This window comes from Candoia aspera, chromosome 6, assembly GCF_035149785.1.
Source record: "Candoia aspera isolate rCanAsp1 chromosome 6, rCanAsp1.hap2, whole genome shotgun sequence".
Taxonomy (NCBI): Eukaryota; Metazoa; Chordata; class Lepidosauria; order Squamata; family Boidae; genus Candoia; species Candoia aspera.
This window is the reverse complement of record NC_086158.1, coordinates 42714554-42740936: the sequence shown is the minus strand read 5'-3', so window position 1 is coordinate 42740936 and position 26383 is coordinate 42714554. Positions and strand designations below refer to the sequence as shown.

Here is a 26383-nt window from a genome sequence, read left to right as displayed (position 1 = left end):
ACTGAGGAGCGTCCAGGAAAGTCGTCAGGGAAATCCCCCTCTGCGCCCAGGAAGATGAAGGCAGCACGGGCTGAGACCGAGGCTGAGGACATTCCTTTCTTTGGGGACGAGGGGGAGCCCGAGCTGTCCCAACCAGCGGGAAACGCCAGCCACCTGCTCTAAAGGGCGCCGCTGGGCAGGTGGTAGAGGAAGGGTACGACCATATTTCGGTGAGTGGCAACTACCCCACGCTGATAGTGAAAGTGAAGTTGGGCTCCCGCACAAAAACGATGGAAGTGTGGGCAATGATCGATTCAGGGTGCTCACGTTGCTTAATGCACCCTGATGTGGTGGCTGCTTTGGAGCTACCCGTGTTTCCGTTGAAACGCCCCATGATTTTTACCCAGCTGGATGGGACTACGGCGGGGGGGAAGCCAGTCACCCATTCCACGGGCATGGTGGCGTTGCAAATGGGTACCCATCGGGAGGGGCTGCCTTTTGTAGTGGCGCGAATGTTGAAACATTGTAAAGCTGCAAGAGTATCCAGTGTCAGTGTGTGGTTGTAAAAATAGGGGTATTTGTATATGGAGTGGCTATCCATCTTATTTAATGTATTGCATTTGTTTCTGATTGGAAAACTTTTATTACTGTTCCATTATACAAAGCAAATGCTAACAAGAGAGAATTGTTAAATTGAGATTGTTTGTTAAATGTCCCTTGGAAGGTGTTTGGTAGAATTCTCATTGAAAGAATACAAAGGTGATAGTGAGGTAAATTTGGGAAGTGCATTGTGGCTTTACTCCAGGCAGGAAACCTACAGGCCAAAATTTTGTTCTTTAGCAGGTCATTGAGAAATCTACAAATATAAATATTTTGTGTTATTGTGTGATAAAGTAAATAGGCTTGAATTGTGAAATATTTTGTGTAAATATGGAGTTGAAGTTAGCAGTTGCATGTGGGAAAATAGATGGGCAAATTGATTGATTATAAATTATTATAATTGATATAGAAATGATTATAGAAATCTAGTGAGCAGTATGTGATCTGTTGTGATTACTGAGTATTCGTTCAAGAATAAAAAAAATAGATGTGTATAACAGCTTGCTTTTGCCCAAATTGTTATATGGAAGTAATGTAGAAGTTGAGTATGTGAGGAGAAACGCATAATTAAGTGTAATGCACTGAGAATGGGTAGCTTAAGAAGTGGATCTGGTAAAACAAGCATAGAGTCAAGAACAAATGAATAATGAATGAATGTAGATTTGAAAGAAGAATGAGTGACCAGTATGATGGCGCTGAATGAGTAGTACTTATGACAGGTCCTCGAAGTTCTGGCCATTCTAGCATCCCCATGGTCACATGATCACGTCACATCCCCATGGTCACATGATACAGGTGCTTGGCAACCTTCTTGCACTTACGACAGTTGCAGCATCCCACGGTCACGTGATCACTATTTGCGACCTTCCCACAAGCAAAGTCAAGGAGGAAGCCGGCAGGGAAGGTCACAAGTTGCTCCTGTAAGTCACTCCTAATCCTGCCACTTTTTCTCCCAAGAACCCTGGCTATGGAATACGAGCTCCTGCAGCACCCCCACCTCACCTGCACTCTGTAGTGCCTGGTGGTTCTTGTGCAGCGCCACAGCACTGCCAATGTGCCCTCCTGCACCTGGCAGCATTCACCCCTGGCCATGCTTGTGTGGTACCATGGCAGTTACCAGTGCGCACTCCAGCACCCGGCAGCAGCCATCCCCTGCCTGGCTGTGCCACAGCAGCCACCAGTGCACCCTCCTGCACCTGGCAGCAGCCACCTCCTGTCAGCCATTCTCGTGCTGCATCGCAACAGCCTGCTGGCTTCCCCATTGACTTGCTTATTGGAAGCTGGCAGGAAGTTGCGAGGAAGTCCTTGCTTAACGACCCATAATCCTTGCTTAACACCAGCAACAGGACTATTGGGATTGCCATCACTAAGCAATGCAGTCATGTGAAAGCGTGCTTTACGGCCGCATTGCTTCGTGATGGAAATTCCAGTGCCGATTACTGTAGTTAAGCAAGGACTATCTGTACAAAAGAAACATATTGAGGTGGTTTGGTCATATAGAGACAATGGGTGAATATCAAATTTCAGTGTAAATATATGAAGAGTGAATAGGTTCAAAAGAAGGCCAAGAAAGTTAGATGGAGCTGATATCCTAAAAAAGTGAGAGAAGAGAAATTTAGAATTTAGAATGAAATTTAGAATGAAAGATTAGAACTTTGTGTATGTGTGTATCAGTGTATGGGCATGGTGGAAGTAAGTACAGGTTTATGAGGATTGAAAAATATGGAGAGGTATAGATACTGATATAAACAAGATTTAATTATATTTTATTTTTCCTTACCTCATGCCTTATTTTCTTTTTCTTATTACTGTCTGCTGTTTAGCTGTGCTTTGTATAATGCTTACAGGGAACAGGAATAGCATGAAGAGTATTATAGATGGATGGATGACTCATCAACTCAGGGAGACAGGTTCTCAGAATACAAGGACCAACACATTTGCATCCTTTTTACATGTACTTCTTAAGGATACCACTTTTAAGCCTCTGAAGTTAACATGCTAAGTATTAAGGCTCAGACCTGGATCAGGACTCAAAATCATGTTCGACCCTACAGGCCTTATACCTCTGCTGTTGTCAGACAGCTACCAATCTTATTGACACTGTACCTGTGCAAAAGAACTTTGCAGTCCTGGCCTCTCTCCTGAATGTTTAGGCCAATTAACCCAGGAGAAGACCAAATCAATAGTAAAAGAAAGAATTAGGGACATTTTTATCAAGTTAAACAATTCTGCAGAACTTTTAATTAGACATATTGTTTCACTGTTTTATTGTTTTTCTTTTTCCTGACAACGAATTGTTGGATTAAACTATTATTTATTGTAGAGGCTGGTCAAAGACCGTAATAAGCATACTCACTTTTAAGCCTCACAGTATAATCCCAAACATAATATATACATGTCCATGTGCTTTATATAATTCTATAAACATTCTATAATGTACTTGATATAATTCCATAAAAATTACATAGAACTTTTGATCCGAAAGAGTTTGTAACATCTTTTCCAACTAGAAAAAATTATTAAAAAGCAAAAAAAATTGTGAGGTGCAACTCACTTTGTCAGATGCATAGAGTGGCTAGCTAGACTGATGTAGATTGGGGTGAGGCAAGACAGGTTGATTGTGCAGATGCAGGTCACATGTAAGATGGGTTACAAGTACCTTATCCATTGATAATTGTAATGTGTTAAAAAGCTATTTGTTGAGACCTTAATATATGTGAGTTCAGCAATATCCTGCACAAAGTTGCTGTTAAACTCTTGTTTTTCCAAAATGGTCACTTTGAGGTCTGCAACAGAAAATTCTGATAGGTTCAAGTCCTCTGATACTGCTTTGTCCTTGTTTGGAGTCCTGATGTCAAGCTTGTGTCTGGTTCCTTTGCATAAAGTTTGTCCTGTTCATCTGTTGTAGAATCCAGAGGGGTGTTGCTTTGCAATGGACCAAGGTATGTGATTCTGCAGGAAATTCACAGAATATGTTATTAGATGTTGAAATCTGTTCCTATTTCTAACCTCACCTTGGTATTTCTCACCTACATGTTCATAAAAATAAGTTTGAAAATGTGTGAGCAAAGCCTAAGGAAGTTTTAAGTCCAGAGAAGAGATTGATAACAGAAAAAAATAATGTGGATGTGGCTTACTCTGCTGTGTTCAGTTAACAACTTTAAATGATTTAGTTACTTTGTATAATACCTTGCATGAGATATAGTTTGTTTTATAATAATTTTTTTACAACAAAAAGTTCTTTGGATGGTTTGATCCAGTTATTACTACAAAATCTGGATTCTCTTAACACAGATCCATTTTAGCACAAGTTACATACAATCCTGAGAATTAGTCGCATTATACAACAGCTTGCAGAACAGTGTACAAATTTTATGACATGTTAATTCTAGAAAATTGGTGGTTCTTAAACAATTTTATCTTATATTGCTAATAAAATGTTTCTATTTTATCATAATTTTATTCTCCCTACACCTACATGTCTACAAGGTTCTGTGATGTGATAAGATCTTACTATAGATACTAAGATACGCTTAGTTTCTTGAACTTCTGCTCCAATTTTAACAGTATAAACGTATTTGACTACTTTCTTAACAAATACATTTATTTTATTGATTTATAACAATTTAGCCCAGTTTTCATTTTTTAAAAAAACTGAAGCAGGATTGTATAGCATCTGTATTTTATTTGACACAGTGAAAATGCTTTTCCCAGTAGTTAAAACTGTTGCCTTGGAAAGCAAATACAAATGGAAGGGGCAGTACTAGTGGCTCACTCTTTTTAGGATTAGATCTTTCAGATAGCGAAGGTAGCTTCAATATTGCAAAAATCTGGCTTGTTATCTGGCTTTTTTGTTCTTTTCTGCTTTTCTTTTGTTAGTGAGGTAATTCTTTTTCCAAGCAGTGCTTTGATGAATTCTGTTTCCTCACATAGAGGTGAAAAACAGCTGGAGCAAATGAGGAAGAACTATATTGTAATAGAGTCGTTGTCAAAAGTAGCAGGTGCAATCCCTGGAAACCCTACTTAAAGACAGGTTATAGGAAATATATATCTGTAATCCTGGGTAGCTGCTGTCAGAGTAGAGAATTCTTAGTTAAATGGCCTCATAGGGTGAGGGTAAAAAGCTTTCTAAATTTGCAGCAACATTAATAGAAGGTTATAGGCTTAAAGGACTTTCCCTAACCTACTTCTGTATGAAACAAAAACAAAATATCTCATAGTTACATATTTCTTAATGAAGTTTTGATTGAGACTTATATATATGCATGCAAGATTTGTCAGAACTGGCTGTGTAACCATAGTGAGAAAAGTGTATGTGTATGGATGGATGTCTCTGTGGAGCTTTGAATCTTTTCACATTTTCATTTTTGGTTCTTTTTTTCTATGCTAAAAGACTAGTTATCTTTTGAATGTTACATAAATTGAATGTAACTATTTTACTTGTGACAAGTTTAGATGCCATCCCCATCTCTAAAGAACTGTATTGTTATAATGGTTGAAAATGAAATCACTACTACTACTATTGCATGTTATTTGTGAGAGGTTCATATATACAGTAGGAATTAAACTCCAAACAGGAAGACCAGTATATGTACTGTATATATGAACTTCAAGGATGATAGCCAAATCATTATTAATATAATAATTAATTTGATTAATTAATAAATATACAGATCTTTCATTTGCTTTGGTTCATGTTTTGAAAATTTGTAGTCCTCCAGATGTTGGATTCCATTTCCCTTGAAGCCAGGGCATTATGGTCAGTGGTGATGGTTACTGGATATTGTAGTTCAGCAACATAAGATTTCTGCTGACTATGCTATCTTCATATTAGTAATTTTGTGAGTGCATAAAGTAGCTAGTCTCAATTTACTGAATTAGTCTCATTGTATCTACTATTTGTATTAGCACTGAGTTTTACTTTTTTATTTTGTTTATGTAGTTACGTTTACTAATTTATTTTTAATTGGCATTTTCCTTCAGGGATTCTACAAATGAAGCTACTGCACATTCAGATGTTGGTAGTGAATTGGAAGAAACACAACTGAAGGGGAAAAGAAAACGTGGTCGTCCTGGTAGACCTCCAGTATGCTACTTACTTTTTTCTTTGAATACCTGTTAAGATTGTACCATTTCATTTTCGTAATTTCCATATTAGCAATTGTCGATACTGCTACCTATTTGGAGACTTGCACTGTATATTGTAGAAGTGGCATGTGAGCGTTATTTATTACTGTAGCAAAAAACTAACTAGTAAGAAGGGTTGACTTTTCATATTTCATTTAAAATTCTTATATAACGATTACTGTTTTATCCCAGTAGTGAGCAACCTCATCAGCCCCAAGTATCATGTGGCAGGTCAGGGCTACATATCAATATAGAGCTCTCATTCACTGTCTTGGGAGGTGTAAAGGAAAATAGTATGAAGAAAGATCAATCTCTATTCCAGTCCCTTGCTGCCTCTCCTGTAACTGATCTGTGTAGACTGATTCTTTTTTAAAAAATTATATATCAAATTAAGCAACAAGAAATGTGTGTCTACAGGTCTTCACTTAATGATGGTAGTTGAGCCCGAATTTCTGTCACTAAGCCATGTGGTTGTAAAGCGAGATGGCATCGCTTAGCAGTGGCAATCCTAGCAATTCCCTTTGCCATCGTTAAATGAATCTTACCCACCATTAGCCTGAGCCCCCACCCCAATCCAAGCCATTCTGGTCTTGGCTCTTCTCAGCCCTGAACACTGTCTTCAACTCCCCACTGCCTGTATCCCCCCATCTCTGCCCTTTTGGAAGCCCTGCAACCTGCCTTGGGGGTGGGAAGCCCACCTGTGCGGCGCGAGGCATCCCATCCTGTCCTACCTGCGTGGGTGCGAGGCCGCCAATAGCAAGCTCCACCCTCCCCAGTTTGTATTCCTCCACCCGACTGCCTCTTCTCCCAGTTTCCCACGCCTTTTTCACTCAGCCGCTGCGGGCGAAGCAAAAACACCCGGCTGCCTTTCTGAGTCCTTTTCGGACCCAGCTTCTTGATCGTTTCTTCCGCATGGCTCCCTTCAGAACACTATCTTCTCACCTTATGCAATCAGCAGTGCTGAGAAGATAGTGTAAGTAAAAAGATAGCTTTCTGAAGGGAGCCACGTGGAGGAAACGATCGAGAAGCTGAGTCTGAAAAGGATTCAAAAAGGCAGGCAGCTGCTTCTCCTGCAGGGGCTGGGTGAAAAAGGCAAAAGTAGGTGCAGGGAACTGGGAGAGGAGGCAGCTGGGTGAAGGAATGCAGGCTGGGGAGGGTGGAACTTGTTATTGGCGGCCTCGCGCCCGCATGGGTGGGCTTCCTGCCCCCAAGGCAGGTTGCAGGGCTTCCAAAAGGGCAGAGATGGAGGGGAGATAGGTGGGTGGAGGGAGTTGAAGCACCCCTGCAGTCATAAATGCAGGCGGGCTGCCATGCACCCAAATCTTGATCATGTGACTGTGGGGATGCTTCAACAGTCGTAATTTTGGGCACAGGTCGTAAGGCCATTTTTTCAGCGCCATTGTAATTTTGAACGGTCGCTGAACGAATGGTCATTAAGTGAAGACTACCTGTATATATAATTGTGTTAACGATATGATATAACTTACAATTTAAAAAATAAATAAAATAAAATAAGGTATGGAAAAAAATTATCATTAAAAAAAATACAAGAAATTTGACAAAATTGCTTAAAAGTTATCTTCCTTAACTTTATTTAAAAAAACCCCAAAACAAAATAAAGCAGCCCCCCCAGTTCAAATGTTAAGGAACAACACATTATCAGCAATTTGGTGCTCCAAGTCAGGTGTATCTCTGCTCTACCAGTGTTATACTGTAATTCTTGTGTAAATTGTTGTATAATAATAACAATAACAACAACCATCTCCTCTATGTAAAAATTTCACAATTCTTTGTCTCAATAGATTCTAAATAATGGAGATTATACCCAAGAAGGACATGTGTGTCCATGTTACATAGTAGTCTAAATTCATAGTAAAAGGCTTATGGATGTTAGCTCCAAATGTGAGAACAGCAGGGCAAGACCAAGGCCAAACCATCTGAGTTAATGTTTCTACTTCTGAATTGCAACTCTGACAGGAAATCAGTTGTACCAACTCTTACTAAGCACTTTTTAAAGTATCGTTCATATTAAGGTAATAATAAGTTACATTTTAAAAAATGTCTTCCACTGCTTTATCAAAACAGGACATTCAGGCTAATTATCAGAATATAAATTTAATATAAATTTATAATATATTTATATTTTATTTATTTATTTCTCAAATTTAGCCACCGCCCATCTCCCCCAAAAGAGGGATTCTGGGCGGTTTACAGTAAAATCCAGCGCAAAATATAAACATTAAAATCTCATAAAACAGTTATAATAAAATACAGTAAATAAATAGAATCCAAGAAAGGTATAAAATCCAGGCTGGTGGGAGGGGCTCTAGGGTGCAAGCCACCCCCAAGAATGCTTATGCACTTTCCCGCCCCAGGCGAGACGGCAGAACCAGGTCTTAAGGGCCTTCCGGAAGGTCAGGAGTGAGGAGGCCTGCCTCACCTCCGGGGGCAAGATATTGCAGAGGGTGGGGGCCACTACAGAGAAGGCCCGTTTCCTGGACCCCGCCAGATGAAATTCTCTTACGGACGGGGTCCGCAACATGCCCTCTCTGGATGATCGGGTGGGGCGGGCTATGTAATGGGGATGAGACGGTCCCTCAGGTAACCTGGCCCCATGCCATGTAGGGCTTTAAAGGTAATAACCAACACCTTAAATTGGACCCGGAAGCAAACTGGCACCCAGTGCAGCTCACACAGCAATGGTGTTATATGTGCCGAACTAGGGGCACCAAAAATAGCCTGCGCGGCTGCATTCTGGACCAGCTGAAGCTTCCAGATACTCTTCAAGGGTAGCCCCATGTAGAGTGCATTGCAGTAGTCTATATGGGAGATAACCAGGGTGTGAGTGACTGTTCAGAGGGCTTCTCGATCCAGGAACAGGCGTAACTGGCGCACAACCCCAAGTTGTGCAAAGGCCCTCCTGGCCACGACTGCCACCTGTTCTTTGAGCAGGAGTCGTGAGTCCAGGAGAACCCCCAGATTATGCACTGAGTCTGTCTGGGGCAGTGCAACCCCATCCAGAACTAAGGATGACAATTTCCCAGAAGATGAAGCACCATCAATCCACAGCCACTCCATCTTACCAGGGTTCAGTTGAAGCCTGTTGTTCCCCATCCAGACCCCCACAACCCCCAGGCACTGAGAAAGGGCAGTCACTGCATCACTTACCTCACCCGGGATTGAGATGTATAATTGGGTATCATCAGCATACTGATGAGACCTCAACCCGTGGTGACGGATGATCTCCCCCAGTGATTTCATGTAGATGTTAAACAAGAGAGGAGAGAGAACCGAACCCTGCGGCACCCCACAAAGGAGGGGTCGAGGGTCAGATTCCTCACCCCCTATCACCACCGACTGGGACCGGCCCTGGAGGAAGGAGGTGAACCAGCGCAGAACTACGCCGCCCACCCCCAACTCCCTGAGCCGTCCCAAAAGGATACCATGGTCGATAGTATCGAAAGCTGCTGAGAGCTCAAGGAGAGCCAGGATGGATGCACTGCCTCCATCCCGCTCCTGCCAGAGATCATCCATAAGTGCGACCAATGCCGTTTCTGTCCCATATCCTGGCCTGAAACCTGACTGAAAGGGGTCCAGATAATCCGTTTCATCCAGGGCCCTCTGGAGTTGCAACGCCACCACCTTCTCAACCACCTTCCCTAAAAAGGGGAGGTGGGAGACTGGACAAAAATTGTCCAGCACAGTTGGGTCCAGCGATGGCTTCTTGAGGAGGGGGTGCACCACTGCCTCCTTAAAGGCAACCGGGAACACCCCCCCACTCAAGGATGTATTTACCATCACTTGGACCCAACCACACATCACCTCCCGAGCTGCCTTCACCAGCCAGGAGGGGCATGGATCTAAATGACAGGTGGTGGCATTCACAATCTGGAGGATCCTGTCCACTTCCTCGGGTCCAACAGGATCAAACTGCTCCCAGATAACAAGGCTAAAACGTTCCCTCGGTATCTCCACAGACCCTGCTTCACGCATGGAGTCCAACTTAGACCGGATCCAAGTGATTTTATCCTGCAGATGCTCAGAAAACTCTTCCGCACGGTCCTGTAGGTGGGTCGCTGGGCCCACCTTCCCCAAAAGGGTACATGTGATCTTAAACAGGGCCGTCGGACGGCAATCTGCGGATGCAATAAGAGCGGAGAAATTATAATTGTATTTATAATATATATAATATAAGTTTTATCAGATTTCTTCAGCATCTTATAAAAAAACAAGTTACAGGCTTAGAACATAATTTTTCTAAAATTTCTAACAAATATGGAATTTCAGAAGCAGCTGTAGCATTAAATAACTGATGCTTTCATTAAATGAGCTATCAAGAAATACTTTGGATAAATCAAACTCTGTTTAAGTTCTCCATAAGTTATATATACTGTTCCATCAGAACTGAATTGACCCAAAGTAATAATACAGCAGAAGAACCAGTTTCCCCCAAATAGATTCTACTACTACTGTATTTTAAAGACATTATTCCATGATATGAGCTCTTCATGGTCTAAAGGTCAAATTATATCTGTGACCCAATAGTTTCAATATTTACTTTATAACATTAATGCAGAAACTGAAACTGACTCCTGAAGAAACAAGGATATGCATATATGCTAATGGGGCTGTACATGCTTTGAAAATTATTTGTAAAAAGGGACTCAGACCTTGGACAATCATAGCACCTTCTGTTCTTTAAAGTATGCATAGCTTTCTTTTCAGTTTTCAGGTAGGTACTGTGCTTTTGCAAGGTCCATTGCACTTCTAATAATTTCTGCCATGTGCAAGCAATCCTGCTTGTTAGGATTTCAGTGAATCAGCTTGAACTTCTCTGAAAGTTCTGGCTCTTGCAACCAAAACAAAAATCCATGTTCTTAGAAGTACATATAAAGTAATGTGAAGGAATGAAAATCAGGAAAGCTCATAAAATATATGTATCAAGTTCAGAGTTAAACTTATCTTTAACATATTTGTTTTATCTCAACTGCTCAGGGAAATTCTAGACACCTGTCTGGGCTTTCTTTTATTTGAGTTGAAGTTGGGGATTCACCAGTTGAGAAAACTTTTAAGGAATCTTTGTAAATAAAAGAAAACATAATCTAAAACCCCAGTTCCTAAACATGTCAAAATTATTACTCATAATAAATGTCTTTTTAAGTCTAATTTATCCCACTATATAGAATGATCATGTATACTACCAAGCTTGAGAAAAAAGATTAAGAATATAAATTTCTGTTTTATTTCTAAAGCATAACATCATCTGCACACAGCAGAAGTTTATACTCTGCTTCACCTTCTGCAATCCGTTTCATATTTGCAAACTTTCAGATGGATTGGGAATATACATTTCTAGATTTAGGATTTATTTCTTCCTCCAAATTTCAAAGAAGAAATCACATCCTTGACATGTACCACTACATACATACTGCAAAATCACTGTTAGTTTTCAGGAAAAGCAATTTCTGCAAAGCAGAGAAAAATAGTAAGATGTAATTAAGATAAGAAATTAAAAGCAGGAGATAAAAGTAAAGAAAAGGAAATCATACTAAATCTACAGTAGTACAATTCACTTTACTTTTCCATATTTTTATATCATTGTAAACCATCTTTTTATCCCTGCTTCCACCATGTCTGTATGCAGTTACATATGCCATTGCCTTTTGGTCTTTAATGTTTGCAGCCCTGCGACATAACTTTTTAAAAGGAGAGAGAAAACTCATTGGTAATTATTTTGTGATCTAAAGATTTAATAAAACATATCTAACCATAGTATGATATGTTAAGAAAACCCCAAGTAAATAACACTTTCTCATAAATACTGGCTGCTGGGTTATCTGTTTTTTTGGGTTAAAGCAATTAGTTCTATTAGAAATCTAATATGTATTTGTGTAGGCAACAGAAAAAATTATTTCATATGTACTGAACATCTCAGTGTTTAATAAGGGTTGGAAACAGTAATCTTGTCGCTATAGGTGCAGTTAAAAATTGGAACGTTTACTCATGACACCAAGATATGTGGCTGTTTTGTGCCTAGGGGAAGGCTGCTTTAGTTCACTTCTAGCAATAGTTTGATGATGTGTTCTGTCATACGACAAGAGAAAAGGAAATGAAATACAGCTAAATCTAGTTAATGCTAACAGCATTCACTCTAAAATAACAAAAACAGTATTGCCTGATAATACAGGTCACCCAACCAAGCAGAAAATATAGATGAAATCTTCACAGTCACATGGTCAAGATGTCCAGGAAGCACACCACTGTGGTAATGGGGGATTTCACCTATCCCAACATCAACTGGGAATCAAACTCTGCAGCAAGTAGGAGAGCCAACAGATTCTAGAGGTGCCCTGCAGACAATTTCAGTGTTCAAAAGCTGGAAGAGAGAACTAGGAGATCAGCTATGAAGGACTTAATACTTACTAACAGGGGAAATGGAAGTTGTAAAAACCTTCAGTTAGAGTGACCATGTGATTTTAGAATTCATCATATTGCAGGCAAGGCAAACTAGAGGGAGACAGATTAGTGTTTTAGATTTCAAGAGAGTAGAGTTCAATAAGCTAAAGAAAAAAGTAGAAAGTATTCAATGGATGGAAAGCCTGAAGGGCAAAACAGTTTAGAAGGGTTGGAAAATTCTGAAAAATAGAATAATTAAATCTCAAACACAAACAATACCAAAGAGAAAGAAAAATGGGAGACACTTGAAAAAACTAGTATGTTTGTATAAAGAACTCTCAGAGAAACTGAGAAATGAAAAGGATAAGTTTAAAACATGGAAAGAAGACTTACAACAGAAGCAGAATATCAGGGGATAGAATCTGTAAGGATAGAGTCCAGAAAGGTAAGGTAAGGCTCAGAATAAGCTGAGGTTTACAATGAATGCCAGAGATAACAAAAAAAAAAAAGCATTATCTGGTATGTTTGGAGTAAGAGGAAAGTCAAGGAAGTATTTGATTTGCTGGTTAGAAGAAATGGGGAGATGTGATAGGCAACAAGGAGAACAGCTGCTTAGTCCTTGGGTTGAGCTGAAACCTGATGTTTCCCATCCAGATCCTCACAATCTACAAACACTGGGAGAGAACCTTGATGGCATTACTTGGTTGACCTGGGGTAGAGATATACAGCATATCATCAGCACACCAATTACACTTAAACCCATGCTAGTGGATGACCTCACCCAGAGGCTTCATGTAAATGTTACTGTAAATTGGAATGGAGAAAGGATAGAGTTCTGAGGAATCCTGCAAAGCAGGGGTCTAGGGCTTGATCTCTCTCTCACACTATATTGACTGGAACTGGCCTCAAAGCAGAACCCCTGCAGCAACATGCCCCCTCAGTCCCAACCCTCACAGGTACTGATCCAAAGGATACCATGATCGATCGTATTGAAGGCTGCTGAGAGATCAGTGAGGGTCAGGATGGATGTATCATCCCCTCCTGATCCTACCAGTTCAAATAAAAGCATGATCAGTGCTGTCTCAGTACTATACCCCAGTGTGAATCCAAACTGAGAAGGGTCCAGGTATCTGCTTCAAACAGGGCACTTTAAAGCTGCAGGCTGACTGCCTTCTTAACAACCTTATCTAAAATGGGGAATCTGGAGACAGGACTAAAGTTGTTCAGAATGTTTGGATCTAGGTATGGTTTCTTGAGGTGAGGGTGGTCCACCATTCTTTTAAGAGCCTGTGAAGCTTTCCCCTCCCTCAAGGATTCTACCATCTGGATCTAACCATACATTGTATGGTGTAGGGCTCCCAGGAGCCCTTCACCATCCAGAAGGATCATAGATCTAATACACAGGTGACTGCACTTAGAGCTCTAAGTATCTTATTCACTTCCTTGGGACTAACAGACTTAACCTCTTACCAAATAAATATGCTTGATCATGCCTTAGCCAGCTCAAAAGGACATGCACAATGAGAGTTCAACTCAGAGCAGGTCAGAGTGACTTTATCTGACAGATGCCTCAAATAGTCTTATAGCAACCATGCCAGATGTTCCTCAGAACAATCTGCAGCTAGGAGGTGCTGGGTCACCTTGAACAGGCTGCTGGATGGCCATCTGGGGATGCAATAAGAGCAGAAAATGATTGTGTTTTGCTGCTCTTATCACCATCAGGTAATCCTTAATAAAAGCTTTTACCCATGTTTGATTGGATTTGGTCTTTGTTCTCCTCCGGGGGTGCTCTAGACATTTGTACTGCTACTTTATTTCTTAGCACCTCTGAAACCAGGGAACTTTCCAGGATCTATGTCAGAATCAGCCAGGTGAAATCTGTTCCAAGGCTGCTATCACCTTCATTCCATCAAAGCCTAAGGAACAATCCTAGATTCTCTCTGGAACTCAACAGGTTCCGTCAGGCACCTAGATAGAGTGATGAAAAGGTTATTCCTCCAGGAAGCTGCTGCAGAAAACTCCAAGGCCAACAGGACGTGATCTGACCATGACAAGGGATTGAGAGTAACAGTTCAACTCCAGATCGTGTTGCTACTGCCCTGAGACACAAACCAGGATTAACATCCTCCCACCATTGTGAATCAGCCCTTCAGTAATCAGGGTCAGGGCCATGGTTGCAGTAGCGGTCATGAGTAGTATAATACACCAAGACATCATTCCTCAAAAGTGGCCATCATGTCTCTCCCTGCCCCACTACCCATCACCACTGTGATGTTATTGCCTACATCTCTCCCCAGACCAACCCACCAGTCCACATCCTCCCCCAGAACAAAGGGCCACCCCTCACATCTTAATCCTACAGATACCCAATTGGCTTACTGTTGATTCTATCTAGCACTCAGTGCCCCAAGTTCCAGACAGTAAGCCAACCCCCACTATCGCTCATACACGTACCCACCCTTCCCCCACTTTCACCCAGAGTAGTTAAAGGCCTAAGTATACCAGCAGCCCCACTAAGCTGCACAAATTGAGTGGTAGTATTATCTCTTCAGCTTCTCACCCAGAAGGAGGAACAGGCATTTGCGCCCCACAGATACCAGCCCCTTACCACTACTCTCTTAGGTCTTCTACCATCATAGTTCATCAGTCCCAAACCTTTCTTCAGTTAGTTCTTTGGCACCAAAAGATGGACAACTCTGGAGCTGCTGAAACAGTGGGGCAAATAGCACCCACTCTAGTTCTCTTGATTCCTGCCAGAGCACAGAGGAAACAAAGTCACTACTGCCAATGATGCAGGCTCTTCAGTAGCTGCAAAGCATAAAACCAGCCTTCCACGGATATATATGTCTGCTTTGGCTGCCACTTGGAGCCTTCATTCTGGTGTCTGTGCCCTTCAGAACCCCAAGGGTGAACATTACCTTGGAATGCCTGCCCAGCCAAACACACACACACACACAGAGGAAGCCCATTTGAAATCTACTCTATCTCAGCTGCATCTACACAAAATAAGCCTACGTTGCTTTCTCATAATGAAGAGCATCTCCCAGAATTACAGGCCACTAAGCACCAGCATTCCTCCCATGCTCATAATCCAGTGATTCTACTATGCTCGCATAGTAGAATTAGAGCAGGAGGCTGAGCAGTGCCCACTAGTAGTAGCAGTAGAAGTTCCAGTAAAGCTGGAAATCTAAAACATTTCCACAGCAGAGGGGTATTGGAGCAGTCTAGAAAAAACATGCACACACACATAACTGTAAAGAGATGCAAAAAACCCCCAACAACAACATAGTGTGACCAGCAGAAGAGAGGTTCTGGGAGGTTATGCATTTGAAGGTTGGCCTTAGGGTGATGGAATGCTACTTTGTCTTACTGTTTTTACGCAGAATAATCTGCATTAGTTTATATTTGTTGCTACAAATAGAAGTTGTTGTAATCAAAGGAATGACTGCAAGGTGCAAACATCTGCTGCTACAGTGTGGAGGTCTTTGAGGATTAGCCTGATGATTGCCTGTTGCTTAGGAGGGGCTCCTTATCTGGTGAATGTAACCTTTTTGTGGCACTTAAACAGGGTTTTTCTTTTTAATTCCTTTCTGTCTTTATCCAGTAATCATTTCACCCTTATCTCATTTCCACCCAATTTTGTTTTCTTTTGCCTTCCCTTTCCAGTGCAGCTACCCTTTCTTCTCATCCAATCTCTCTCTTTTTTTTCCCTTCTGTTGGGCCATTTCTTGTCTGTTTTGTTGTGTGACAGTAGTTTGAGAGAATGTTTGTTAGAGGAAGATGGAGATAATTTAGATGTGAGGTATCTTAGTTCACAAGCAATTAATTTTAATTAGTTTTTAAATTAATCTATTGCTTTTTCTTTAAATATTTCCTTGGGGTTGGATGTGGAGTATGGCTTACACATATACACAAATGGTGCATGTATTTATTGGGGAGGAGCTGGACATTGCATGGATTTTTTCTGTCTTTTTTCCCCTTGTATACTCTTCCTTTTTAGGAAGAGAGGGGTTGTCTTAAGTACAGGATTGTCTTTCTTTTACATAAATAGCAATTCTTAAACAATACATTTCTTGGAAAGATTATCTAAAAGCAGCTTCAACAGATGCATTAAATCTGTTGAAATCTGAATGATACCAAATATTGGGACTGATCTGAATGATATCAATTATTGGGACTGATTTCAAATATGTTTTCAGCCAAGATGTCATACTGAGACTGCTTTAGTTGCTTGGATAGATGACATAAATTGGAACAAAGGAATGTAGCTCTAAGTCTCTGGTCCTCTTGGGTGCTTTGATACCATTGGCTGGCGGCATTATTTGGCGTTTCCTGTGTGATCCGCCCTGTCAGGCCATATTCACAATGTGCTGGGGGATTACTATTTAACTACTAAGGGATTAACCAGTGGTGTCCCACAGCGTTCCCTCCTTGTCCTTCATGTTGTTTGGCACATAAATAACATTGCTGGAAAATATCAAGCCTCACATAGTTCTTAGCAAAATCAAGAACAAGAACTTTATGGATAACAGAAAGGAATGCTTAATGTTAGGGGTAAAAACGTATTTTGAAAACTATAAATGTAGTTCCCAGGCAAATGTATCATCTGTACTTTTTATCATGCAGGGGAGCAATCAGTATCTTTGAAAAATGTCTCAGTTTAATAATGGGCTGCATGAGGAAGAAAAGTCTAAAATTAAATCCAGATAAGCAAAGATGTTTTGGCAGGTAGAAAATTAAATTTGGAAATTATCTTTGTTTGAATGAGGTTGTACTTCTCCTGAAATAGCAAGTTCACTATATGGAAATGCTCCTTGATCTTCAGCTCTCATTAGGTTCACAGGTGGTGGCTATGGCAAGTACTGTATGGATGGCTAGTGTGCAATCTGTGACTATTTTGGCCAGTTAAAATTTGCAGGTTATTTACAACTTTTTAATATTATGTTTTGATTGTTGCAAAACACTATACATGGGATTGCCCTTGGAACATGTCCAGAAGTTACAGTTGGTGCATATGCAACAACTAAATTACCAACCAGCAAAAGTTCCAGGTGATGAAGTATCAGAAAAGCCTGGAACACAGTGGAGAAAGTCCAAAAATGAATCTGACTGACCTTGAGCACAAGGATATGTTCCAGATTTGAGCCTGTGCTATCGCAATAAGGAAAGCAAAATGCCCTTATTTCTCTTCCTTATTATGCTGATGATCTGTTGATAGGTTGTTTAGGGTAGTAAATTCCTTCCTTGCGAGAAATGGACCAAGACCTCCTGTTTAGCCTCTGTGATTGTTTTGTTTAGCATTTTGCTGACAAAGTCACTTGGATTTGCAAAGTTTTGAGTCCTCCTGGGAAGACTCTGATGTGGTGACTAGGGAGTTGTCAGGTTTTGTTATCTGGAGCTCCTTTTGGCCTGTAGACTCAAGAATTAGGTAGGATGCTCTGTGGCATGACCCCTGTCACTTGCATATTTGATCCATGCCCCTCCTGGCTCCTGGATGGGGCTGGTAAGTGTGACCTATTGAATTAAGTTAATGCTTCTCTGTAGAAGTCAGTGCCAGAAGCCTTGACAGTTCTTTCATCTCCTTAAAAGGATCTCCTTGGAGCCAGCAAAGTTAGACAGCTATCACCCACTCCGTTTTGGGGAAAAGTTGTTAAGCACATAGTAGGGATCCACTTGCAGAGCACCCTAGAGGAAATAGATTATCTGGAACCTTTTTAGCCAGGGTTTAGGTATCAAACTGTCTGAAGAGATCCATCCAGGAGAAGCTGCTGGGAATGCCCATCTTTGTAAGGTGAGGGGTTGAAACTAGAAAGCCTTATTTTTCTATCATGGTGTTTTGGAACAGCCTCCCTGTAGAAATTAGATTGCCCCCCTCAATAATGGCCTTCTAGGAACTAGTGAAGTCTGAAGTTTCCATTGAGCTTTTGTCTCATCATTATGTTTAATTTTTGTTTGCTTTTTGTTACTGCTATTGTTGGTTTTGATTCAGTGGGTTGTTTTTAGATTTGGTGGTGTTATGGTGATGGTTTAATTATTTCTTTTTCTTATTGTGATTGTTTTATTGTAATCATTTATTTGCTGTGGATTTTATATTGTATTTTATCATTTTGTAAGCCACCAGGATTCTGAATGCTTTGCCAGCATACAAATTTAATAGATGGTGGTGGTGATGATGATGATGATGATGAAAGATAGGCCCTAATTGACACTTGTTTACCAGGCATAATTTAAGGTACTGTATTGATCTTTAGGATATCTTTAGGATATCTTTAAGATACCCTAACAGATGTAAGGCATTTCTGTCTGAGGAACTGTCTACTTTTACAAACCTGCTCAAGATCTACAGGAGATGCCTTTCTGAAAATACCTTCACTGCCAGAGGTTCATTTATCTGACATGCAAGAGAGGTTCTTCTGCATCTTTCCAAGGCTGTGGAATGCATTCCTGGAACAGTTGTATTTGGCCCTAACTCTGACTTTAAAAAAGAATCACTGGGTAATCAGTCAGTAAAGTGTGCACAATCTGACACTCTAGTGAAACAGCTAAGCCTTTAATTTTATTCTTCTCTTGCTGCTTTAAATTTTTGCCCCTAAGTTATTTTTCCCTGTTTCTTTAGCTTTCATCATTCACTTCCTTTTTTTTTTTCTACATTTTTTGGCAGGTTTCCCAGTATGATAAATTGTTTCCCCAGCATTTTCATGGGCAAACATATTTGTATGCTTATTAATGTTTTACTGCTACATACTTTATGGGCACATGAAACCTAGTAGATTTTTCCTGCAGATAACTAAGTTACTCACTTTAAATATGTCTCTATAATTTCCTTGCCTGACAGGAACATTAGACGCTTCAGAAAGAAAAGAAAGTGTATATACCAATCGAAGTGAGTATTTGTAGCTCAGGGTTGAACTGTGGAGTCCTTGGTACTCTCTGAGCCTTGTTGTTTTCTTGCAGATGTTTCATTGCCAGACTAGGCAACATCTTCAGTGCAAAGAGGGAGTGGGTCAATAGGGACGAGGCCAATCTAATCTCAGGGGGAATGAGGTTCCAAAGGGCGGGTGCCATGGCAGAAAAAGTTCTCTTTCTGAGCCCCACTAGCCGACACTTCCTAGCTGATAGTACCTGGAGTACGCCCTTCCTGCCAGATTGGATAGGACGGATAGAAACAACTGGGAAGAGACGGTCCCGTAAGTAACCGGCCCTAAGCCATGAAGGGCTTTAATGGTGACAGCCAGCATATTTATTATTTATATTTATATTGATGGATCCTGTTGGGTTCCAGAGGGAGCTTAGGGTTTTTTCCAAGTACCTGTCAGGCACTTCAGCTGAGGCCTTGGCTACAGCCTGGAATAGGCATGTGACAGAGGCCCTGGACTGGACTGGCCCTATGTGGCCTCTCTCTGTGAGCCAATCTTGGGGTGCTCCTTGGTTTTCTGAAGAGCTCCAAGAGATGAAACTCCAGAAGTGACACCTAGAGAGCCATTGGAGAAGGACAAAGAGTGAATCCAACCGAACATGAGTAAGAGCCCATATTTGGGCCTACATCATGGCTATAAGGGTGGCGAAACATCACTATTTCTTCACCCTTATTGCATTTGCTGATAGCCTCCCAGCAGCCCTGTTTAGGGTAACCCGCTCCTTATTTGGGGGGTTGGGCCCCAGGATTATCTCCAGGCCGTGGTAGAGAATGTTCATGCTATCTGGCAGACAAAGTCACTCAGGTTCTCTTGGAGTTGGACTCTGGCTGGGCAAGTCCTAATGAGTTGCCCAAGGAACAGTCTTATGATATTATCTGGACTGAGTTTGATTCTGTTACGCAGGAGGAAGTAGACATGGTCCTTTTGTCTGTTAGTCCAGGCACCTGTTTGTTAGATCCTGGCCCCTCCTAGGTTATTAAAACAGTCCAAGAGGTGACCACAGGATGGGTTTATGTGGTGTTGGCCTCTGAGAGAGGGGGTGGTCCCATCAGCCTTGAAGGAGGCAGTGGTATGCCCCCTCTTCAAGAGGTCATTGCTGGACCCTTCCCTGTTGGATAATTATTTGCCAGTTTCCAATCTTCCCTTTGTGATGAAGGTTGTGGAAAAGGTGGTTGGGCAACAGCTACAGAGGATATTGGAGGAAATGGATTATCTGGACCCATTTCAGTCTGGCTTCAGGTCAGGGTACACTACAGAGACAGCATTGGTTGGGTTTGCTGATGACCTTTGGCAGAGCCGGGATGGGGGTGGTGTATCCATCCTAGTGTTCCTTGATCTTTCAGCAACTTTTGGTACTGTTGACCACGGTATCCTTCTGGACTGGCTGCAGGGGTTAGGAGTCAGAGACACTGTGCTCCAGTGGTTCATCTCCTTCCTCAGTGGTTGGTTCCAGTCAGTGTTGACAGGTGGGGAAAGATCATGTCCATGGTCCCTCATGTGTGGGGTGCCTCAAGGCTCAATGTTCTCCTTTTCTCCTGTTCAATATCTACGTGAAACCACTGGGTAAGATCATCTGCCAGTTTGGGTTGTGGTATCAGTATGCTGATGATACCTGACTTTACATCTCTACCCTGAGCGGCACAGATGAAGCTGTCAATGTATTGACCCAGTGTCTGGAGGCTGTTTGGCTCTGGATAGGGCAGAACAGACTTTGGCTCAATCTTAACAAGAGTGAGTTGCTGTAGCTGTTTGGACCCCCTGGGGCAGGGATGTCACCATCTTTGGTCTTGGATGGGGCTGCACTTCCCCAGTCAAGGCTGTTGCACAACTTTGGGGTCCTTCTGGACTCACAGCTACTGATTGAAGAGCAGGAGGCAGCTATGGCCTGGAGGGCCTTTGCAGAGGTTCATTTTGTGCACCAGCTGCACCATTTCCTCAGTCAGGAGGCTCTTAAGACAGTCACTCATTATTTGTTCAATGGCCCCTGTTTTGTTTTGTTGTTTTTGCTGTCAATTAGATTATTTTAGTCTGGTTTGTCTATTTGATTCAATATTTTAAGTGTTTTTACATTTTCCCTAGTTCTGTACACTGCCCAGAGACCACTGGAGCTGGTCAGCCAATAAATTTAAATAAATAAAAATAAATATATTTAGGAATAGCCTAAATGTATTTATTGCCCAGGTGAAAAGTTAGTTGCCTGGGCTATTCCCCCCACCCCCCAAATTAAATGATTTTGAAAATAGGAGGAGGAAGGAGTAATAGGGATGTTCCCTGCATTATTTATAAAAATAATAAAGGGATAGAAAATGGATGGATGGATGGATAAATTCTAAAGGCTGTAACAATAAGGGATTAGTATGCCTCTCAAATCTACATTTCAGGCATCCAGATGTTTATATGATGTCAGCTTTTTTTTAAAAAATACACAACCATCATGTTCATTTGGGAATATTTTGCAGCTAAGATTGAAAACATTAAATGATTTTAAATACCTCTTCTGTACAATTAAGTAAGAAATTATTTTTGAAAATAAGATTGTAGTTAGAAGTGCTAATATGGAAGTAATTATGCATAGGATCAGGTAGAAAATATTTTGCATTATTTCAAATTTGAGTTTTGATCTAAGTAATCAATAAATATCTTTTGTTTTCTTTAAATAGATCTGTAAAAGTCTCTAAACTCCATAGTCTTTCACACCTACTAAGACAGCTTGGGATGATGCAGCAGTTACTGCTTCAGCTGGTAGTTCTTGCTGCCACATTTTTTGCCTCCATAGAAACAAGAACAAAAAGAAAGAAAATGTCTTTATCTCTATTCCACCCCCAGTCTTTAAGATATCACCAAAAATGTATGTTTCAAATAGTCTTTAGAGTTTATTAAACACACACAATAGCAAAGAGAAACACAAGTACGTATCATGCTTTTAGAAAAACATTTATGTTTTTAGAAAAACAGTTATGTTTAGAAAAACATAAGAGGAAATAGGAACAAAGGAAAAATGGGTAGGACCATCTAAAATGGCAATTAGGCCTCAGAGAAATACTGCTTTGAAGGAAACTGGGAAACTCTTAACTTGGACACATATAAAATAAAAGTGATGTCATTTTCTCTGCTTTCTGCATGTAGATGTCCATGTAGATTACATTCCTTCTGTAGGAAATACATCGGAAACTTGAGTTTCTCAGGGTGTAAATTAGGTGAACAACCAGCTAGCACCAGGCTTGAGAAATACAAGGCAAGGTGTCTGTTAAGCTGTCGGAAAGATGGGAAAAAGTGCTGGATTTAAAGTTGATATGAGTTGATATAAGAAGAGATTGTATGTTCTTGTTAAAAGAGGGCAATCAACTGCTTTAAGTAGCTTCATTCTAAAATGCCACAAAGATTTTTATCTAGTTTATTGTGTTGAGTGTCTAGGTAGTTTCTGCTGTTTTCTTGCATGCTGCACAAGAATCAAAATAATGACAACCAACCTCCAAGGAATTCTGCTGACATTTGGCCAATACCTTGCACCACTATCACCATCAAGTAGCTATCCAGATGGACTGGTTTTCCCAGCCCATGAATCAGTTAGCCCAGGAGATGGGTCCTTTTCCTGTAGGGGGCCCAGCAGCAGTGTCCCCAGAAACAGCTTCCATCTGGCACTATGTCTGCTTCTCGCAAGACAAATAAAGTAGAAATCTAGGCAATACTTTACCACCTTCCTCACTCAAAATGAACTCTGTATGTTTCTGAGACTAGAGTTCCCCAGTGATCAAACCAAGTTGGGCTTCTTGATAAGCCTCATGGCTGAGAGGGCTGCAAAGGGGACAGCCCGTATTGATCCAGTCCAGCCTTTACTTAGATAACTATACTAACTTTATGAGCCTGAGAGCTAACTTTGAGGATTCTGTCAGCTAACTGTGAGATTTGCTGCTTCCAGCAAAGAAGTCAGTGCAGGAGTACGGTATATTACAGAATTCAACTGTTGGCATAGAGTGTGGGCTGGAATGAGAGAGGCTTGGTTGACTAGTTCAGAGAGGGCTTGTCTGATGAAATAAAAGATTAACTACTGGGAACTGGTGGAATTCTACTTACTGCCCAAGAGAAGCTAAACCAGCATGTATAAAGTTTATGTTTGTATGTGGAGAATCTGGCTGAGGTACTGATGAGTGAGCCCCACCCTCCCAGCACCAGCAGACTACCATAATTGTAGATAGGGGGCATTTTCCTAGTCAGGTATGTAAATAATGAAGCCCCAATTCCCAGGGACACCATGATTAGGGCAACTGGGAAGTGAGCAGAGCCCAGATTAGTGGAGCTACCCATAGGCATTTAGATATTTGTCAGTCGCTTTGCATGCCTGCCATGGAATTGCATGAAGTTGCTGCTTAATGCTACATGCATCAGATTAACTGCTGAGAGCAAACCTGTGTCAGCTTTTGCAGCTTTGCAGACAGAGAGAATTGTTAAGCACATTCCTACACAAGCAGTTGCAGCCAAGGACAGCCTGATAAGACACCTGGATTCTAATTAAGTCTAAGGAACTGGGAGGGGGAAATCAGGAGTGAGAACAGGCTTGTCTGTGGGACAGTGTGAGTCCGGGTGGGGGAGAGATTATGTCAGAGGGAATGATTTAATTTGAACACTTGGCACCAAAATATTATTCAGAGCTTAGTGACTGTCTTGTGTAATCGGATTTTAATAAATGAATTCTTTAAGCTTTCTAATGGACTGTCTGGAGAATTTCTCAAGTTAAGATCCTGGTACTGGGGCCGTCACAATACACTGCATGCACAATTATTAGGCAAGTTGTATTTTTGAGGATGAATTTCATTATTGAACAACTACAGTGCTCTTGGTCAATCCAAAACGTTAATAAATCTCAAACCTGAATATTTAAGAAAGTAAAAGTGAGGTTTTGGCTTTTTTAGGAGCATATCTATGTGTGCACAATTATTGGGCAACTATTAGTGTGCAGAATTATGCAACTAAATGAAAAATGAAAATTCCCCCATCTCACTCGTTTATTTTCATCTCTTAAAGTGAGAATAATAAACAACTCAAAATTTACAAATCAACATTTCTGACATTTCAAACAAAAAATCAGTGACCAATATAGCCACCCTTCTTTGCAATAACAGTCATAAGCCTTCCATTCATGGAGTCTGTCAAGTTCTTGATCTGTTGACAATCAACTTTTTGTGCAGCAGCAACTACAGCCTCCCAGACACTGTTCAGAGAGGTGTACTGTTTTCCTTCACCGTAAATTTCCCATTTGAGAAGGGCCCACAAGTTCTCAATAGGGTTTAGGTCAGGTGAGGAAGGGGGCCATGTCATTATTCTTTCATCTTTGAGGCCTTTCCTGGCTAGCCACGCAGTGGAGTACTTCAATGCATGCGATGGAGCATTGTTCTGCATAAACATCATGGTCTTCTTGAAAGATGCAGACTTTTTCCTGTACCACTGCTTGAAGAAAGTGTCTTCTAAAAACTGGCAGTAGGTTTGGGAGTTGATTTTGAGTCCATCTTCAACCCGAAAAGGTCCAACTAGCTCATCTTTAATAATACCAGCCCATACCAGTACCCCACCTCCACCTTGCTGGCATCTGAGTCGAAGTGGAGCTCTGTGCCCATTACTGATCCAGCCACGGGCCCATCCATCTGGTCCGTCAAGAGTTACTCTCATCTCATCAGTCCATAAAACCTTTGAAAACTCTGTCTTCAGATATTCTTGGCCCAGTCTTGCCCTTTCCACTTATGTGTCTTGTTCAGTGGTGGTTGAGTTTCAGCCTTCCTTACCTTGGCCATGTTTCTGAGCACTGAACACCTTGTACTTCTGGGCACTCCAGGTAGGTTGCAGTTCTGGAATAGACAGCACTGGAGGATAATGGGTTCCTGGTAGCTTCACGTTTGATTCTTCTCAAATCTTCGGCAGTTAATTTGCGTCTATTTTTCTCAACATGTTTCTTGCAACCCTGTTGACTATTTGCAATAAAACATTTGATAGTTCTGTGGTCACGCCCCAATATCTTAGCAATTGCAAGAGTGCTGCATCCCTCTGAAAGACTTTTTACAATTTTTTACTTTTCAGAGTCAGTTAAATCTCTTTTTTGGCCCATTTTGCCTGAGGAAAAGAAGCTGCCTAATAATTATGCACACCTTGATATAGGGTGTTGATCTCCTTAGGCCACACCCTCCCTCATTACACAAATACACATCACCTGATATGCTTATATCCAATAAGCATTCAGATTTATACAGCTTGGAGGTGGAAAATATGCATAAAAATGATGATATGGTCAAAATACTCACTTGCCTAATAATTGTGCAGACAGTATATTCCAGTTACATTGCAAACCCATGCAAGCATCAAAATCCACATACAGTCACTGGTGCTACTGGAAACTGAATTGAGTCTGGCACTGCATTCAGTTATGCCTTACCTGCTCAGACTGTCTGCCTTGAAACAACTGATGGATAGCTTTTAATGCTCCAGGAGCATAGTGAACCAATACAATTCACTATTGGCTATCACCAAGAATTCCTTCAACTATTTGGTCTCCCCTTTCATTTTTTCAGTTGCCCTGGAAATGAACTGGCTTCAGTTTCCCAATCCATATGTTCACTAGAGGTAGAGTATCATTACCTTCAGCTACCCTGATTAGAAGACTCATAGCCTGCAAGGGTTCAATCTCTCATCAGTCACTGCTTGATAGGAAAGCAGTTCTTTAACTTTGACCTCTAAGGGGAAAGAAAAGACCCAACATGTCCTTCCATCGCCAATTCTGTGATTGCACAATTAACCTTATCCATGGAGTTCAAATTCCTACTTGTTGATATCATGTTGGAAACAGTTTTTAAAAAAATCAAGAATCAATATAAGGCACTTATTTGCCCCTCTTTCTCCACCACATTTTTTTCTCAAAATGTGGCTATCTCTGTGTAATCTGTAACTGCTAACTCCTTAATCTTTAGGGATCACTACGTCTAAGAACAGTTATGGAGGAATGGTTTTTAACTAAATTGGACCTTAGAGAGTCTAATTGGTATAAAGGCAGACACAAGTATCTGACAGCCTTTTCCTGTTATACGGAGTTTGAATGTTTCGTAATATTCTTTGGCTTCTTGGGTGACCATCAAGCTTACAAAGATTGATGAATCACATTTTCCATGATATCTTGGACAAATGATTGGTAATCTATTTGGATGATTTGCTTATTTGCTCTGATACCCTGATCTCTGTGGCAATCATAGTCATGAAGTTCTTCAATGTCTCCATAACAGTCTTTACATTAAAATAGAGAAATACTCCTTTGATTTCTATGTGTTGAACTACTTTAAATAAAACATTTCCTCTGAAGCAATTTAGAATGATTCAACTAAAGT

General features: G+C 41.0%; 1 protein-coding gene across 4 annotated transcripts in view; it reads left to right on the top strand.

The window, feature by feature from the left end:
- Positions 1-26383, top strand: part of STAG1 (STAG1 cohesin complex component) — a 205521-nt gene that overhangs the window by 54521 nt on the left and 124617 nt on the right. For all 4 annotated transcript variants that reach the window (XM_063306863.1, XM_063306861.1, XM_063306862.1 and 1 more), the window contains exon 3: positions 5563-5665. In XM_063306863.1, the coding sequence (XP_063162933.1) occupies positions 5563-5665 (103 nt within the window). The remainder of the gene's footprint in view (positions 1-5562; positions 5666-26383) is intronic.